General features: G+C 35.2%; 1 protein-coding gene across 5 annotated transcripts in view; it reads right to left on the reverse strand.

The window, feature by feature from the left end:
- Positions 1–2409: 2409 nt before the first annotated feature.
- HBS1L (HBS1 like translational GTPase) overlaps positions 2410–19420 on the reverse strand; it is a 90351-nt gene continuing 73340 nt past the window's right edge. For 4 of the 5 annotated variants that reach the window (XM_003827682.4, XM_034962881.3, XM_055114139.1 and 1 more), the window contains 5 exons: positions 16951–17041; positions 16452–16560; positions 7014–7114; positions 4108–4252; positions 2410–3071 (listed from right to left, as the gene is read on the reverse strand). In XM_003827682.4, the coding sequence (XP_003827730.1) occupies positions 3060–3071; positions 4108–4252; positions 7014–7114; positions 16452–16560; positions 16951–17041 (458 nt within the window). In that variant the 3' untranslated portion in view covers positions 2410–3059. Of the gene's footprint in view, positions 3072–4104; positions 4253–7013; positions 7115–16451; positions 16561–16950; positions 17042–19420 lie in introns of those variants that run through there. The other variant, XM_034962882.2, reaches the window with a different exon arrangement.

The raw sequence follows: 19420 nt of genomic DNA on the forward strand, positions 1-19420 counted from the left end.
AGGATCTGTAATTGTTATTTTTATATCAATAAAAAAATACCTCTAATATTTCTATTGAAAAATATTGATTACATAACAACATGAAAATAACTTGGCTAACGCTCACAACTATGTAAAAAAATGCATTGGAGAGACAGAAAAGAAATACATGAAAACATTGGCAGCAGTTACCTTTAGGTGACAGAACTGTGGGTTAATTTTATTCTTCCCTATATTTTCTGTATTTTCCAAATTTTCTGAAGTCACTATGATTGCATTTTAACAATGGTTAAAACCATTGATTTGCATACTCATGGGAGAAAAACAGCTATGCCTAGAAACTGGTCTCTAAAACATTTCTCACAGTAGAGAGGCTCAATTGTCATGAATGTGTGAATAATACTAACAAGTCAAAACATAGTTCTGTAATGTGTTCAAGCCACATTATCCTAGAGGTTAACTGCTCAGAAGAATCTCACAAAGAGTCAAAGTCAGAGGACAAAGCCATTAGTGTGAAGAAACAGTAAAATCATAAAAAAGAAGACAGTCAGGACAAGAAATACCTGAAGCAAAATGACACAAAATGGATGTACTATAAATTATGGATGAAAGTAACAGGGTAGGAAATCAGAGCATAACCAAGCTTGGGCATGTCTGCTTTACCTCTTTGTCACTTAATCAACTCGAGCCTTCCACTGCCAACAGTCTTCTTACACAGTGGATCCTCGAAATAATATCACCACTCCTTTCAACCACAATCAATCATCAATAAAATGCAAATAAAAAGACTGTACTTAAACACTATTGGAGAAGGAAGGAATGAATAAATGCATTCATTTCTACTACTATTTGTTTATGCTAAATTGTAAACTAAAATTCTTAATTCGATCACGGTCTTATATAATATACAGAGTGGATGGTTTCTTGTTTTTACTCCCCCTACCTTAAACCCCAATCCATTTCCCCTTCCTAACAGCACCCTGAATTTCCAACTCTCGCACAACTGTTAGCTACATGCTTTGTGTGATATTAACTTCACACTCAAACACAGGATATCCTAGGGAAGTATTAATAAATAAAACTCAATCATAGTCAATGATGAGATGTTTCTAGGACTTCTGGAGAAGATATGCTCTTTTAGTCTGTCCTTGCCCTTGGATGGGAGATCTGAGGATGTAAGTGTGGAATTATCACATCTTGTCAAGAACCTGGCATTACGGAAGAGGTTTTTTATGGGTGGCAGGGTGACAGGTCTTGCTCTGTCACCCAGGCTGGACTGCAGTGATGTGATCATGGCTCACTGCAGCCTCGACCTCCTGGGCTCAAGTGATCTTCCCACCCCAGCCTCCTGAGAAGCTGGGACTACAGGCATGTGGCACCACACCCAGCTGATCTGTTTTTAAATTTTTTCTGTAGAGACATGGTCTCACTATATTGCCTTAGCTGGTCTCAAACTCCTGGGCTCAAGCTATCCTCCCGACTCAGCCTCCCAAAGTGTTTTGATTACAGGTGTGAGCCACCGCGCCCGGCCAAGAGTTCTATATAGAGTTTGAGAGCAAAACCAGCACCAGGGAAGGCAGAGTGGAGATGAGTCCTTGCTAACATTGTGTGAGCTGCTCGATCTAAATGGAATCAAAGCTAGAGCTACCTCTAATTTTCTCAGTTATGTCATTCAAAAATTTTTCTTTCTGCTTCAGTCACTTGAAGTTAGATTTCTGTCACATATATCTGTTAAATTCCTGATTAATATTAATATTTAAATAAAACTTTCTTAACTCAGTGAATCTGAAGTGACAACTACACATGTATTTTGGTAAAGAAATATACCAAGTGTGTTCACTTGGTAATCATTCACTAAGCAACACATGTATAATCTGCCTACTTTACCATACGGATGTTATTGCTTATGTTCAAAATGTCAGGTTCATGAAAAGGTGCAGGGAGAAGAAACGCTGTTGTATATGTTAAGCCATCGATATACAAATCACGCTGCTAATAAAAAAAAAAGCTTATCATAAACAGTCTATCAGATCAGAGTTCCAGGTTCAGCTGAGGTCAAAATCTACTCTAAAGCTCCTTGCACCCAGAAGGCACCTCAACGAATACCTGTTTTTAAATAAATAAACCTTGGGGTTTGTTGTTGAAACTTTAAAGAAAAACATGACTCTTACTTACAGGGGACTTATAATCTATAAGGTAAGCAAGATAAAGAAAGGGCCATCATAGGTATAATTCTAAAAGTGAGAATGGGAAAAGCAAGTTATGGTTAAAAAAATGAATGAGATGAAATTGGATCTGCCATTAGGATAAAAAAGAATTCATGTGACAGAGCTAGGAAACTCTTAGGTGAAAAAGATCCCACAAAACCCCTAAATCATATTTACTGTTAGTGGCAGAGAATCTCATAAATGTCTAAAGAACAAAACACAGTTTGTATTATGCTCAAACTAAGGCATTTTATTAGCTGGCTTTACAACTTAAATAATATCTTGGCTTTCAAAGGAACAGCTTCCACTAATTCCAAATTAAACTTTCACAAGTTTACTTGTTTGGGGAGGGACATTCTTATGGTCACCACAAAATACTTTTATTATAACCTTCCCCAAATCTTTTCTTAGCGTTAACTGGAAAAAAAAAAAAAAAGCTTAGGTCAAATATCAACTGCCTGAAAAACCCAATTAAGTTACTTTTCCTTAAAACATGTGCAGTATAATTGAATCAAAAGAGAAAACTGCAAATACATTGTGCTTTGGCCAGAAGTAGAGTTCATTTCATGATGATTCAGTATCTTCAGATACTATTTTTGACACTTGCCATAAATCTTGGCAAAGTAAATCCATTTATTAACATTTCAAAGGCAAAGTTGTTTTTAACATTAGACTTTCTTTGCCAGTTGGCAACTTAGAATTTTTGCAGAGGTGATTATTAATACTTCTTTGCAGCTAATTTTAGCTTTAATTTTTCTCTCTCATCTAAAAACATATCAATTGCACATTGTTCCTTTGACTTAATAACTGCATTCTTGAAACAGAGGTTAGCTATTTCACTGTATCCAGAAACGTGGTAGAAATTCTGACCCATCATTCTTTTATCTGTTAAAACAAAAAAAAAAGACATTTGCTGTAATTTAATCAATCACATTATAAAAACAACAAAGGGAAAATTACGGTGAAAGAATTATTATATCAAGAGAAAATCTTTTTCTTTGTCTTGCAACTTTCTTCCTTTCCTAGTCATGCTATTTCTGCAATTTACTATAATCTCTCCATTATTCTCCACAAACAACTCTATCTTATTTTTAGAATGCTCTTTTAGAAAGAATGCCTTGATAGATTAAATGTGATATTGATGGCAACGATATCAGCTACCAATATTGGATGCTTTTTATGTGCTGAGTGCTTTGCACGTTATCATTTCATTTCAACACAACTCTAGGAGGTAGATTCTATTATCCTATTTTTACACTGAAGGAGGTAAATTGAAGGAGAAATGCATTTATGCCGCTAAAAACTGGTGGAGCAAGAACACAAATGGGCAGTGTAACTCTGAAAGCTGTTTTCTTCACCTCCACCCCACACCGCCTTCCATATGTATTTTACTTAAATTATGTATATAGAGTTTCTTGGTGCTTTAGCAACTTAAAAGAAAGATTTTTCATGATATGTGTAACTCACTTTTGATGCAACTTAAAGTTTATGTTATATCCAATTAAATAAACTAGTTTTAGGCAGAAAACAATCATGTGGAGTAATGAAGTACCCTTTAAAATACAATATTCATAAGATTCATATTAATTATGATAGTGTAGAAGAAATTAAATCATTGAAATTTTCTGGTTCATTTCTGGCTATTTTCTCCAGCAATTAGAATTTAATATAAATTCTAATTTCTTGTTCTAGTAGCATAACTGTGTTTCCTTTAAGGCATAAAATCTCACTGAAGATTTTACCAATCTTCCAAATATAACCCTATCCCTTAAAGGACCACTACAACCTAAAATGCGTAAGGCTTCTCCTAATCAATGCTTTTTCTTTCATTCCCTCAATGCTTTCTTTTCATTCCTAAAAGGTAAAAAAGAAAAGGCATCATAACTATGGATATATAATGAGTCACTTTAAAATAAAATACCTCAGTGACAACACCAGCAGCTATTGTAGAACCACCGTAACGTAGCATGAACCTCCCTAGCTCTTTAAAGTCTTTATATAGCTCAAGAGCTATTGGTCTTTGTGTCTGTAGCTCTACCAATGCATTCTGGCCTTTAGTCAAAAACCTATTAAGAAACAAAAAGAACAAATGAATATATGATAGAGGTGAATAAATGTAATAACAACAACTTGAAAAACAAATATTTCACATTTAACCAACATATCAACTGAGTCTTTCAAAAACAAGAAAAATATTTTTTGAATGAAAATATATGTCTTTGGACTTTCTGCTTTAGTTGAAAGAAATGAGGAGTAATTCTAGATTTAAGAAACATTAGGTAGTTCATTTTTACCAATCTTCCAAATATAACTCTATCCCTTACGGGACCACTATAGCCTAAAATGCTTAAGGCCCCTCATCATGAAATAAATGCTTTTTCTTTCATTCCCTCAAGAAAGTGAGTTCAATTATCTAATAAAGAAAGTTATACTAAGGCTTATTTCTATAAAAAAGTATTTGCAAAGAGGAATATAATGCCCTATGTCTTTCCTAGTAAAACTGTAATTTATGGAATGTGTATTAGGAAGTTATCTGTGAAGAGGACAATCAATCTGTTGTTGCTAAGATTCCCCTCAATCAATCAAGCAATCTCTCTCTTTCCCCACACAGGAATAATAGTTCCTTAGCAGGAGTTCAGGACAAAAATCACATAAGTAGCTTTTCCACAATATGATACTTGTAAAATATGAAGGAAGACAGGGCATGGACCAGACTGTAAAGGATTTCATAAAAATAAATGAACAAAAATCTCTGGGCTAGGCCCTGCTCAGACTTAGTGAGAGAGGCAGAACCTAAAAAGGGACATTTTGGAATTGTTTTCTAATTTAATTTTTGTGTACTCTAGAAGTATAGTGGACAGAAATCATAAACTCTCCTTTTGAAAGATAAGTTCAGGGGCAGACGACTAAAGGAAGGTTCTAAAAAAATACACCAAAAATTCCAAATATTGGTTTTGGACAATTTCAGGCTTAAGTTCATTCCTTAGGAAGGAGAGCATCTAATACATAAATGGCTTGTTCCTAATTTAGTTTCTAGAACATTAAATTCCATTCTGCATAAAGCAATCAAGAGCCTACAACGTGCCTGAACAGGAATGAAAGGGAAAGGCCAAACGGTTGTGCAAAATAAAAGGATAAAGCTACAAATAAGATGACAGGGAACACAAACACGAGAATATGTTAAACTCTACCATCATTGAGCTAGGATTTTGTAGCAGGAGCATGGAGGGGAAGACTCAGGATTATATATGATGAGCCAATTTCAGACTGAAAATTCTGTATCAATTGTCTAGGTCAAACAACCTGGCTCCTGAACAAAAGAATATAATTTATGTAAACCAACTGACTAGGTTAGAATCCTGCCTCTACAACTTGAGCTTTGTGTCACTTGCTAGATGCTTCACAGGATTGCTAAGAATATACATTATGTGAAAGCATTCACAATACAGCCTAAAAATAGTGGTCCTCAAGAAATGTTAATCATATAGTTATATTGTGTTTCTCAGAACATTATAGCAAACACTCATGCCACAAGCTAAAGACTCAGGTTAAATATAAAGATCTACCTTTAGGAGAGAGGTAAAGTAGCCCTTCCTCCTAACAGAGAAACAGGCAAGGGTTTAGAGCAATGTGAGATTTTCTCTTCTACTTGCAGTCAGCCTATTAACCCACTAACCACGTTTGGCCTCTTCTGCAGGTGTAAAAGATGAGGAACACCAAGGACAGAAAAAAGGGGATTTGGGATGTTATTGGAAAAGAAGTTGGAAGGAAAACCCCAAAGCTAAAGCAGCCAAGCCAAACTGCAATTAGCCTTAACTTGGATTTGGGTAAGAAATCTTTTTTTTTTTTCTTTTTTTTGAGATGGAGTTTCACTCTGTCACCCAGGCTGGAGTACAGTGGTGCGATCACCACTCACTGCAACCTCCGCCCACCGGGTTCAAGAGATTCTCCTGCCTCAGCCTCCTGAGTAGCTGGGATTACAGGTGTGAGCCACCACACTCGGCTAATTTTTGTATTTTTAGTAGAGACGGGGTTTCGCCATGTTGGCCAAGCTGGTCTCGAACTCCAGACCTCAGGTGATCTGCCCGCCTTGGCCTCTCAAAGTGCTAGGATTACAGGCATGAGCCACTGTGCCTGGCCAAGAAATCTATTTTGTAACATTCATCTCTAGTCCTGTATTTTGTTTTTATTTACGTACTTAGTTTCTGAGGAAGTACTTAAAAAATCCCAATCTTGTCCTAGCCAAAGGGGAAGTGTCACACCTAGGCCTGGACATTAATGCTAATCAGCAGGCCCAATAGGATGCTGATCACCTCAACTTAAGGCTCCAGGTGGACTTTGAGCAAAAAAAAAAAACAAACTTTCCAGATGGGAAAAGAGCAGGCACTACAGAGTGTATAGATTATTTTCTTCTTAGCTTAGCATAGGGAATGATCTTATTAAGGAGGTGACAAGAAAGTTAAACACGCAGTAGAAATTTGGAACCGGTGTCTAGACATATTTTTTTAAATGCCCTTATTTTCACATAATCAGGATCTATGGCTTGAAATGTACATACATATATAAGTTTATATTTACGTTTATTTATAATTCACATCCTCCACCACCGCACATAACAGAAATTATATCTAGTACCCATATCTAAACAAGAGCTTAAATACTTGCTTGTTTTTATGTTTGTTTTAATCTAGCCCTTGAAAAAAATAATTTCTGGAACAAGTAAAAATGGGTTTCACTTACCACAAAGAGAAATACTACACAAATGAGTTAATCTTTAAAAAATTGGCTTAAATTGCTTGTTTATCATTTCTGTATTAAAACACTCACTTAGGCTTTTTCTTTGTGACTTCACCCGTGCTTTTGTTTAAGACACTAATCAATCGTTTAATAACGGCGGGTTCACTGACAGTTTGGTAGTGTAACAGCACCTAAAACAAAAAATTATAACACTAAAAATCTGCTACCACAGTATCTCTGGCCTTTTCTTTTGGCACTTACACTTAATTATCTTCAATTCAGTGCTACTGCTTGGAGTCTTTCAGGATCTCCAGTTGCTTCTTCTAAGTCCCACCACTCTAATCAGGTGGTTACTTAACTCACTAAGAGGAAAAAAGTCATGAGAGGCATTTCAAATTTCTACCCCACCAATTACTGCATCAACTTTAGTTCAGTGCATAACCTGTCAGCTTTTTCCTCTGTAAAGATGGAGGGTAACAACATCTTAGTGTTGTTCTAAAGATTAAGTAAGAGAATTCATCATTTAGAACAAATGTTGTCGTTGTCATTTTTATTATTATAAGTAGTAGTAGGGAAAGAACCTGGGATTGAATCTCAACTCTTTCTCTTCTGTCTGTACCTCAGTTTCCTCAAGTGTAAAATAAGTAGGCTTTTACAGCGTTGTGATGAAAATTAAATAGGATCAGACACAGTGCTTGCCACGGTAGAAGTTCAACCAATATAAATTGTCTCACACAGATTAGAGAGGGGGATAATATCATATTCACAGTAATTAATGTATTCATTGTTGAATAAGAATAAAATATTATAATAAATATAGAGGTAAAGAGGAAGGAAAATAACGTTTTTAACTATACTGGGTACAAACATTGTATGATATGATTTATGATTTATATGTACTATTTAATTTATGCAGCAGCTTAGTAGGCCCTGAAGTCAGACAGACCTGGGTTCAAATCACCTCTAGTTGTGTGAACTTTGGGGCAAGTTATTTTTGTTTTTTTTTGGAAGCGGAGTCTTGCTCTGCTGCCCAGGTTAGAGTGCAGTGGTGCGATCTCAGCTCACTGCAACCTCCACCTCCCAGGTTCAGGCAATTCTCCTGCCTCAGCCCTTACAGCAGCTGGGATTACAGGTGCACACCACCGTGCCCAGCTAGTTTTTGTACTTTTAGTAGATATGGGGTTTCACCACGTTGGCCAGGCTGGTCTCGAACTCCTGACCTCAGGTGATCCGCCTGCCTCGGCATCCCAAAGTGCTGGGATTACAGGCATGACCCATTGTGCCTGGCCTGGGGCAATTTCTTTAACAATCTTCCACCCCTAAAATCCCCAGCCTCTGGTTCCTTATCACTGAAATGAGGAAAATCAGATGTTATTTTAAAGTGGTGCCTGGCACATGGCAAGCATTCAGTTAACTGATGGCCTTATATATTAGCTATTATTTCCATGTTTTATATGTAAGGAAAATTAAAATCAAAAAGGTTAAGCAATTTAATGTGGCCATGATGCTGTGTGTAGAGCTGAATTTTAGGCTTATGTCAGCTGAAACTACAAATTCAAAGCTCTTCCCACTTGAGTTTACAAGGAGGCCTATAGAAATCATATAAATGGAAACTTTCACTTTATGAAGATGAAGCTAAGGTTTGGATACACCCTAATCCAAATCAGAACAAAGTTAGACTGACTATCCTCGCTCAAATAATAAGTGTGCAATAAGCATTAAGTGTGTAATATGTCTATAGTTTAGAGATATTGGAAAGATCAATGCCCAGGACATATCAGAGCTATCAAAGTTTCATTGGTTTATAAGTACAATTTAATGCTGTTTGTAGAAACATTGGCACTTCTACTCTGGAATTTCCTAGCCAAAATAGTTTGCACATTCAGAAAACAGAAATGCAAGGGGGGCTGTAGATGTACAATGTTAGACTTTGGGAACTTTCTAAACCAACTCATTCAATTAAAAAAAAAAAAAAAAAAGGGCACAGCTGGGCCTGCATTACTCCAAAAAGACAAAAGTGGTTTTATTTTTCAATGGCATTTGAGGAGTCAGAACTGGAAAGATTCCAAAAGAATTAAAAACTGACTCTTGGGGGTGAAAAACTTGCCACAATGAATGGTAAAGTGGTGAGAAACACCTGTGTGCATTCAAAGGATTCAGGTCTTAACCAGTACCAATATAACATAAATATAAGTCTAAATATCTAAGAAACATTTCTTTTGTAACAAACAACTGAGGTAAACAAGCAGAATTCACTTCGCTTAGCCAAGGTGTGACTAAGGAACTGGAACCAGTCTCCATGGCCAAATTTGAAAGAACAGAAGCATACAAACCTAATTAAGTTCTTTCAACCCTTGGTGAGCTATGTGTGAGCTATGTAAAATCAGGATGGACAAAGGATGGGTTGTGGCAGCATGAAGTTAGGTCTTATATGTCTTTTCATCTCCTCAGTATCTTGCAAATAGTAGCTCAAACAAATTATCACACGAAAATAACAGAGGGAAGTGACTGCACACTATCTCAATATTTTAATTCATATTATATATAACCAAAGTCATCTACAATTCAAAGTAATGTGCAGCATAGTGTAATAGGAAAAAAAAGTACTGGATTTCAGAGTAAAGGTAATGAATAAGGAGTCCTGGCTTAATCACTTATTATTTATATAGCACAACCTCTTGGAGGGTTCAATTCCTTATCTGTAAATAGGAACCATACTAATACAGGTCCACAATCACTTATCTGCAATTCCCAAGTCCCAAAAGACTGAAAATCTGAAGTTTTTTCTTAAGTCTGTAACAAGCCCATTTAAATGCAAAACCAGACTTGAAGTGAGGCAATGTATAGATCTTATTTATCTCAGTTAGTGTTAATAAGTTCTGGTGCAGAAACATTAATATTTTGATTTTAGAGTGTTGTTCCCTTCTGTTATGTAACTTGTATGCATTATTTACCTTTCTAAAGTTCTAACATTTCTGAATTCTAAAACCATTGCTCTAAAGGGTTTCAGGTAAAGGCTGGGATTCTATTCTTTGTGTAGGGTTATGAGAATCAAATTATCTAGTGTTCTATAAACTCAAATGGGCTACATAGTCTGTTAGGTGGCCAAGTAAATTATTTTCCTTAATTTTCTAGATAACCTGTATTTTTAAAATGTTAACAAATACATAGTTAATTGGTTTTCAACAAGGGTACCAGGACCATTCAATAGGGAAGGAATAGTCTTTTCAACTCATGGTGCTGGGAAAACTGGATATCCATATGCAAAACAATGAAGCTCTACCTTACATATGTACAAAACTTAACTGAAAATGGATCAAAGACCTAAATATAAAAGCAAAAACAACAAAACTCTTAGAAGAGAACATAGCACAAAAGCTTTATGACATTGGATTTAGCAATGATTTCTTGGATAATACACCAAAAACATAGGCAACAAAGGAAAAAATAAACTGTACTTCAACCAAATTAAAAACTTTTGTGCAACAAAGGACACTATCAAGAGAATGAAAAGGCAGCCTAGAGAATAGGAGAAAATATCTGCAAATCATGTATGTAATAAGGGATGATATTAAGAACTTCTATTAATAACAACACAACCTAATTCAAAATGCGCAAAGGATTTAAAAAGACATTTCTCAAAGATATACAAATGGCCAATAAGCACATGAAAAGATGTTCAGCATCTAATTAGAGAAATCCAAACCAAAACCACCATGAGACACCACTTAACAACTATTAGTTTGCCTATTATATTTTAAAAATCCCTCTCCCACACCCCACTACTAGAAAACTTGTTATTTAATGTGTTGACAAGAAAGCAGAGAAAATAGAACCCTTATGCACTGCTGGTGGGAATGTAAAATGGTAGAGCCCCTGTGGAAAATGGTTTAGCAGTTCCTCAAAAAGTTAAACACAGAATTACCATATGATCCAGCAATTCCACTCCTAGGCATATGCCCAAAAGAATGGAAAGCAGGAATCTCAATAGATACTTGTACACCCGTTTTCACAGCAGCATTATTTGTAATAGCCAAAAGATGGAAATAACCCAAATGTGCATCAACAGATAAATGGATTTTTAAAAGGTGGTATATACATGCAATGGAATGTTATTCAGGCTTAAAAGGGGATGAAATTCTGATGCATATTACAACACGGACAAACCATGAAAACAATTTGCTAAGTGAAATAAGCCAGACACAAAAGGACAAATATTGTATGATTCCACTTACATAAGGAACCTAGAGCAGGCAAATTCACAGAGAAAGTAAGTAGAAGAATGGTTATCAGGGGATACCAAGAGGGAATAATGGGAAGATACTGTGTAATGGGTACAGACTTTCAGTTTGGGATGTTGAAGAAGTTCTGCAGATGAATAGTAGTGATGACTGGCCAGGCGCAGTGGCTCAATGCCTATAATCCCAGCACTTTGGGAGGCCAAGGCGGGTGGATCACCTGAGGTCAGGAGTTCAAGACCAGCCTGGCCAACATGGTGAAACCCCGTCTCCACTAAAAATAAAACAAATTAGCCAGGCGTGGTAGTGCACACCTGTAGTCCCAGCTACTCGAGAGGCTGAGGCAGGAGAACTGCTTGAGCCCAGGAGGCAGAGGTTGCAGTGAGCCAAGATTGTGCCACTGCACTCTAGCCTGGATGCCAAAGCGAGACTCCATCTCAAGAAAAAAAAAAAAATGAATAGTAGTGATGACTGCACAACATTGTGGAGGTACTTAATGCCACTGATTGTACACTTAAAAATGGTAAATTCTAAGTCACATATATATATATATATAAAATAATAAAAATCAAATATAAATTCACTTAAAGTCTAATCCATTCTTCTATTATTTCCTCTTAAAAAATATAGAGTAAGAGAGAAGATTCAAATAAGCTCAATTCAAAAGGAAAATGGAGACATTATAAACGACACCACAGATATACAAAAGATCATTTGAGACTACTATAAACACCTCCGTGCACAAACTAGAAAATCTAGAGGAAACGGATAAATCCTGGAAACATACAACCCTCCAAGCTTGAATCAGGAAGAAATAAGAAATCCTAAACAGACAAATATCAAGCAGTGAGAATAAACCAGTAATAAAAAAAAATTGTCAACAACAACAAAAAAGCTCAGGGCCAGATGGATCCATAGCCAAATTCTACCAGACATTCAAAGAAATAATACCAATCCTACTGAAACTATTAAAAGACTGAGAAAGAGAGAATCTTCTCTAACTCATTCCATAAAGCCAGTATCATCACCCCGATAACAAAACCAGGAAAGGACATAACAAAAAAAAGAAAGCTACAGACCAACACCCCTGATAAACACAGATGCAAAAATCCCTAACAAAATACTAGCAAACCAAGTCCAACAGCATATCCAAAAGACATTTTATCATGATCAAGGAGGTTTCCTCCCAAGGATGCAGGAATGGTTCAGCATATGCAAGTTAATAAATGTGATTCACCACTGAAACAATTAAAGGAAAAAAAACACAGATGATCATCTCAATAGATGCGGAAAAAGCACTAGATAAAATCCAGGATCCCTTAATGATAAAATGTTCAATAAACTAGGCAAAGAGGAAACATACCTCAAAATAATAAAAGCCACATATGACAAACCCACAGCCAACATCATACTAAATGGGGAAAAGTTGAAAGCATTCCCCCTAAGAACTGAAACAAGACAAGGATGTTCACTCTCATCACTTCTATTAAACACAGTACTGGAAGTCCTAGCCAGAGAAATCAGGCAAGAGAAAGAAATAAAGGGCATCCAAATTGGAAAAGAGTAAGTCAAACTATCTCTGTTTGCCAATGATATAATTACATACCTAAAAAATCCTAAAGATTCCTCCCAAACAACACCTAGATTTGATAAATGAATTCAGTAAAGTCTCAGGTTACAAAATCAATGTACACAAATCAGTAGCACCAACAACGATCAAGCTGAGAATCAAATCAAGAACAAGAACTTAATCCCTTTTACAATAGCTACAAAACCAACCAACCAACCCACCTAGGAATGTACTTAGCCAAGGAGGTGAAAGATCTCTTACAAGGAGAACTACAAAACACTGCTGAAAGAAATCATGGATGACAAATCAACAGAGATACATCCCATGCTCATGAATTGGAAGAATCAATATCATGGAAGAGACCACATTGCCCAATCTACAGATTTGGTGCAATTCCTGTCAAAATACTAACATCATTTTCCACAAGATTAGAAAAAAACAATCCTAAAATTCATATGGAACCCAAAAAGAGCCCAATTAGCCAAAGCAGTCCTAAGCAAAAAGAGCAAATCTGGAGGCATCACACTACCCTACTTCAAATTATACTACAGGCTATAATAACCAAAACAGCATGGTACTAGTATAAAGGTAGATTCATAGACCAATGGAACAAAATAGAGAACCCAGAAACAAAGCCAAATACTTAACAACCAACTAATCTTTGACAAGGCATGCAAAAACATAAATTGGGGAAAGGACACCCTATTCAATGGATGGTGCTGGGAAAATGGATGGTGCTGGATAGCTACATATGGAAGAACGAAAACTGGATTCCTATCTCTCACTACATGCAAGAGATAACTCAAGAGGGACTTGGATCTAGGAACTGAAACCATGGAAATTCTGGAGGAAAACCTGGGAGAGGTTCTTCTGGACATTGGCCTAGGTAAAGAATTTATGACTAAGACCCCCAAAGCAGATTCAACGGAAATAAAAATAAATAGATAAGACCCAATTAAGCTAAAGAGCTAGTGCACAGCAAAGAAATCCTGAACACAGTAAACAGACAATCCACAGAATGGAAAAAAATATTTGCAAACTATGCATCTGACAGGACTAGTATCCAGAATCTACAAAAGACTCAAATCAGCAAGAAAAAAAAAACAAACAATTCCATCAGGAAATGGGCAAGTGACATGAGCAGACAGACACTTCTCAAAAGAAGACATACAAATGGCCAAGAAACATATGAAAAAATGCTCAACATCATTAATCATCGAGGAAGTACAAATCAAAGCCACAATGGGATACCACCTTACTCCAGCCAGAATGGCCATTATTAAAAAGTCAAAAAACAATAGATGTTGCCCTGTATGTGATGAAGAAGGGAACACTTGTGCACTGCTGGTAGGAATGTGGATTGGTATAGCCTCTGAGGAAAACAGAATAGAGATTTCTCAAAGAACGAAAAGTAGATCTACCATTTGATCCAGCAGTCTCACTACTGGGTATCTACCCAAAGGAAAACAAGTCATTATATCAAAAAGATACTTAAATGCATGTTTATCACAGCACAATTTACAGTTGCAAGAATGTGGAACCAACCTAAGTGCCCATCAACCAATGAGTGGATAGAGAAAACGTATATGTACACCATGGAATACTACTCAGCCATACAAGGGTAGAGATAGTGTGTTTTGCAGCAACTTGGATAGGGCTGGAGGATATTATTCTAAGAGAAGTAACTTAGGAATGAAAAACCAAATAGCATATGTGCTTACTTAAAAGTGGGAGCTAAGCTATGGGTACACAAAGACATACAGAACAGTATAGGGGACACTGGAGACTCAGTAGCGGGTAGGGCTTGAAGGGGGTGAGGGATAAGAAACTACATCTTGGGTACAATGTACACTACTTGGGTGATGGGTGCACTAAAATCTTAGATTTCACCATTATACAATTTATCCATGTAATCAAAAACCACTAGTTGGTAAAAAGAAGTAAAAAGAAAATTGACAAATAAATAAAAAACAAAGGAAAAAATTACTTGTACCCAAAAGCTACTGAAATAGAGTTTCCCATACAAAATAGGGAAAATTTAAATATATTTACGTAGTATTATGGCATTACTCCCTAAACAGTAAAATTTTAATAGCTTAGGAAACCTTTGTTTGCTTAAAAAATTTTTTTTCAAGTTTTTCTCCCATAGGGAGTAGACTGACAAAATATGGCCATATTTTTCTGAAACAAATTTGATCCTGGTATTTCTGAATCAATATATGCTGGCAGAATCTCCTAAAGCAACAGTGAAAAACTTAAAATTCATGCTTATTTTTAAGAAACTACAGTAGTCAGGGAGACAGTATTACTATTCAAAGTCACTACTGACCTCTTCATCCCTCTACCTCTCCATTGGCAAATATTATTATTGCATGAGTAAAAATATGCAGTAACCAACCTCTCCTTTGCCCCATAGGACATACTGCTTTCTGTGAATGAGTTCCATTTGCTCACAACAATTAACTTGTTGTTACTTGATGATCAATACATGAATTCTGAATATTTAAGTATCTTCAACTATAGCAATTTTTTTAAAAGAAGCTTTTCTTTTCTAGTGTATGGAAGAAATGGAATATAATTATGTAAGTAAAGTACCTAAATAGTACCTTAAAATATAATTTTACATGATCAAATTAATATAGAAATAATTACAAAGAATTATAAAGTACAAGGTTATCTCAAATATAGGTGTATCAGTATAAATGACCCAAATAAATGTATTGCCAACCTCTAAACCACTATCACTAACTTTAAAAAGTCTTACTTTTATTTCAAAGATGCATCAAATGGTAGAAACATCACTGAGAAACATTTATTGTCATGCAGAATCTGTACTATATGAGCTAATTAGAAAAAAAAGTCTAATGGGAAAAATGGTCATCTGTCACGTGACAAAAGCAAAGTACAAAAACTGTAAGAGTATGGTCCCAAATATCTCAAAACAATTACACATAAAACAAAAAATCCAGACTATTCACAAGTAACAGCTTTTCAGGATAAGTAACATTATTGTATAAAATCTCCCTCTTCCCATAAAATGTATATGTTCAAATGATGCTGGCAAACCAACCTTACAACATGCAGGTTCTGAATGTGTTGCTTCAGCACAACTGAATGTCTAGGATCCCCAGACATTTACTGTATGTCTAGGATCCCCAGAATACACCCAATACATACCAACTGGGTGGATAATATGCTCACATAAAAACACACTGACATGTAAAGATATATATCTATGGATTATGCAAGTATATGGCATTTTTATTTTCCATATTTTTAAGTTTTCCAAAATTTTCTACGCAATCTATAACTTTTATTATCAGAAAAACTGCAAATCGACATATTAAAAATGGAAACCCAGAATGATTCAACCTAAAAAACTTAGAAGTAACTAAGAAAAACTTAGAAGTAAGTAAACTTTAGAACACAGTGAAAATGTGTCTATCATTTTTCCCTGGATAAATTTTATTATCATTACTTTGTATCCTATTTATTATTAAATATCTTCTCAATGCCTTTTAAAAAGTCCTCAGGCTCAAAGATCAAAATAAAAAACAAAATAAAAACGATTTTCTAATTATAAGTTTTTCTGGATTACAGTAATAAGATGTTAATTGAAAATAAATATAGTATCACCACTTGTAAAGAAAGTTACCACTTTTAGGATAAAGTTACTTTGAATTTATAAAAACAGGAATAATAAAACATTTTGGAACTTACAGGAAATCCTTTAGTGATAGGAATTTCAATATTAAAGATGAGGATTCGGGCTCTGAAACGAGTGCAAGCTTTAATGGGTACTTTGGGGCCACAAAATATGCAGCCAACACTGTAAGAACAACAAAAAAAGAGGAAAGGTAATTGGGGGACAAATTTACATCAAATAGAAAGACCTCAAAAACATTTACAAGGAAAGTAAAACAATTAAGTAAATTAGGGACTTTTTCTAAATATTCTCTTCTGAGCTAAAGCATGACTTTAAACCATTATTAACCTTATGTCATTTTTATACATTAGAGCTTTCACTCAAAGCACATGCCAAGTATGTGTGCTGACATGTATTAATTCAAATTTTAAGTACGTTTGCTTACATTTACACAGGTGTCTATTTTTGGTCAAATGAAATTCAAAATTGAACTAGCAGGTTGCAAAATATATGTGTTTAGAGGTGAGGTCCTATATGAAGACAACGGTTGCTTAAACTCATTTTCTCACTCACTTGATTTTGATGATATCCATCCCAACCAAAGTAAGACTAACATGATCGCCTGCTGCCGCCCAGTCGACAGGTTCATCATGCAGAGTGATTCCTGGAAATGAGTAAGAACCAAAGCATACAGTGAAACACCTCGATATCAAACCATAACAACCAACAGAGTTTGGCTGATTTGTGCTTCATCAGTCACTACTCATCATTTTCAATATGAATGGATTGAGAGTAAGAAGTGTAACTGTGAGCGTTGAGGAAAACACACTTCCTCTAGAACTGACTCTTCTAGAATACCACCCTAAACATAAAGTGGCTTGTATTTGCCCATAAAAGGCTGACTTCTGCTTATTTAATCAAGATTTTTAAACTAATTGACACAATTGGTATATTCATTAAATAGGCCCCATTCAAATATTTCTATCATATTAATGGATACAGACAAAATAAAACACAGTTCAAATTATTCATAATGACATAAAAGATGGGCTGGAGAAGATGTCTAGCAGTATTTTCTTCTCGAGTTTTGCTTTTAATTAGACAACCACCTAAACAAATAATCCTTGTTTTCCAAGTAATCCATGGGACATGTACACTCAGTCAGAATTTCAAGCGGTCCTCTCAGCAGGCCCCTTAACTACTCCTGGCTCAAAAGAACTTCTTTCCAGAGAGAGATCTGCATACTAATGACTAGTTATATGAAAAGAAAAATATTAAGGAAATAGTGATAAGAAAATTTAATTTAAAAATGATCCTAGGTGTTGCTATATATCTAGAGATATACATCTATTTACCTAGACATAGTCCTGAAGGTAGTCAGAGAAAGCAGTTCCCAAGGGCAATACTCAGCTACCTTACTCAAAGGCTTTTAAAATATATCCCATATTTTCTGATTTTATGGAATATATTTATGGATTAAGTTCCTTTCCATAGAAATGTAGGCCTTTTGACAATGAGAATGTGTAGGCCAACCACTGTGGATAGTTCTTGATTGACACATTGACATGTTCTTAGTAAATTATAATCCACCCATATCTTTCTGAAAATACTCATTTTCTATGCAGCAGGGAGAGTTTCTGACTTTTAGGGAGCTCAAGGATTTAACTTTAAGAGCTCTGAGACAATCTAGAGTTTCATGCAAAATATCATGTATGTGCACATCTGCATTAATCTGAGAAAAGAAGGCATAACTTTCTTCAGGTATCAGAGATTCTTCCTCCCAAACATGTTAGCAATTATCGTATTAAGGAATGTTTGTTAAATATCAACTTACTAGATTTAATTTTAAAATGTAAATTTAGAATGACCATATCTGAATTTTGCTATGAAATATGGAATTAAAAACAGAAGCTAGGTATTTACACACAATAGAGATTGCCTTTGGCTTAAACATTTGTAGATGTTTCATACTACAAGTTCAATTAACAGTATAAAATTTTCCAAAGGTAATTATATTCTCTGGTTCTTCTTCCCCTCAATCATGTTACACTGTTCCACATATGACATTTATCAAAAAACTTTTCTCATTGGACAAACATTACAAAAAGAGGCTCTTTTTTAATACTCTATGAGCTTGATATGTTAATAAAGTAAAAAAAAAAAGTAATTTAGAATTTCTATTTGTTGGTAGTAGATTCAGTCAAGTCTTTCTTTTGGGACAGTACTGGTTAAAGAGCCACAGTAGTACCTAAAAATGTTTAGACAGAACAGTGCTTTCAAGAATCAAGTAAACCAAGCAAAAGCAGTAAGGTTAGAATGGAGGAAGGAGAACCTCTCTGTTGAGTTAAAAGACTGGCTCTCAAGAAGTAGGGTGGTTCTTCCCTGGGGCTTCTGATAAGACTTCTCTCTTAACAAACACTGATAAAAGATAATACTTTAGAGTTTCTCTGTGTGGAAAGTACAGAGAAGAGGAGGGTAAAGAATGTGAGACTTTCAGAGATGACTAAGGATTTTAGAGGTTACAAGGGAGCCAACCTCAAGGTCTGTGATAACTTTAGGATCATGGTTTTAATTTATGGCTCTTAATCATAAAAAAATTCTTGTTCTCAAAAAAGATCATTAACATACCAAAAAAATCGTGTTTCAAAAGTATTATAGCTCTTGTCACTTTAAAAAACAAAAGCAGAGACCTGTACTTGCACACAATGAACAGATCTATAGAAAATGACACTATTTTTAAAGTGCATATTACTTTTTATCAAAACTGAAATTTCATGATCTCTAGTGGGCACAAATAAAAAGGTCAAATGGAAATAACTGATTTTCATTCCCTTATTCAACTTTAAATATAGGTTAAACCATGTAACTTCAATAGATATTAATTTCTTAAACTTTTCAAGAAATCTTCTTTTAAAGAGAGCATATGAATTCAAGAAAAATTTACATTCAAATTGATAAACTAGTCAGGTACAACTCTAGATATAAACTATAAATTAAGAGTAACAGAGAGAAAAATACTAAAATCTAAAAAATTTTTGCATTT

This window comes from Pan paniscus, chromosome 5 (assembly GCF_029289425.2).
Source record: "Pan paniscus chromosome 5, NHGRI_mPanPan1-v2.0_pri, whole genome shotgun sequence".
Lineage (NCBI taxonomy): Eukaryota > Metazoa > Chordata > Mammalia > Primates > Hominidae > Pan > Pan paniscus.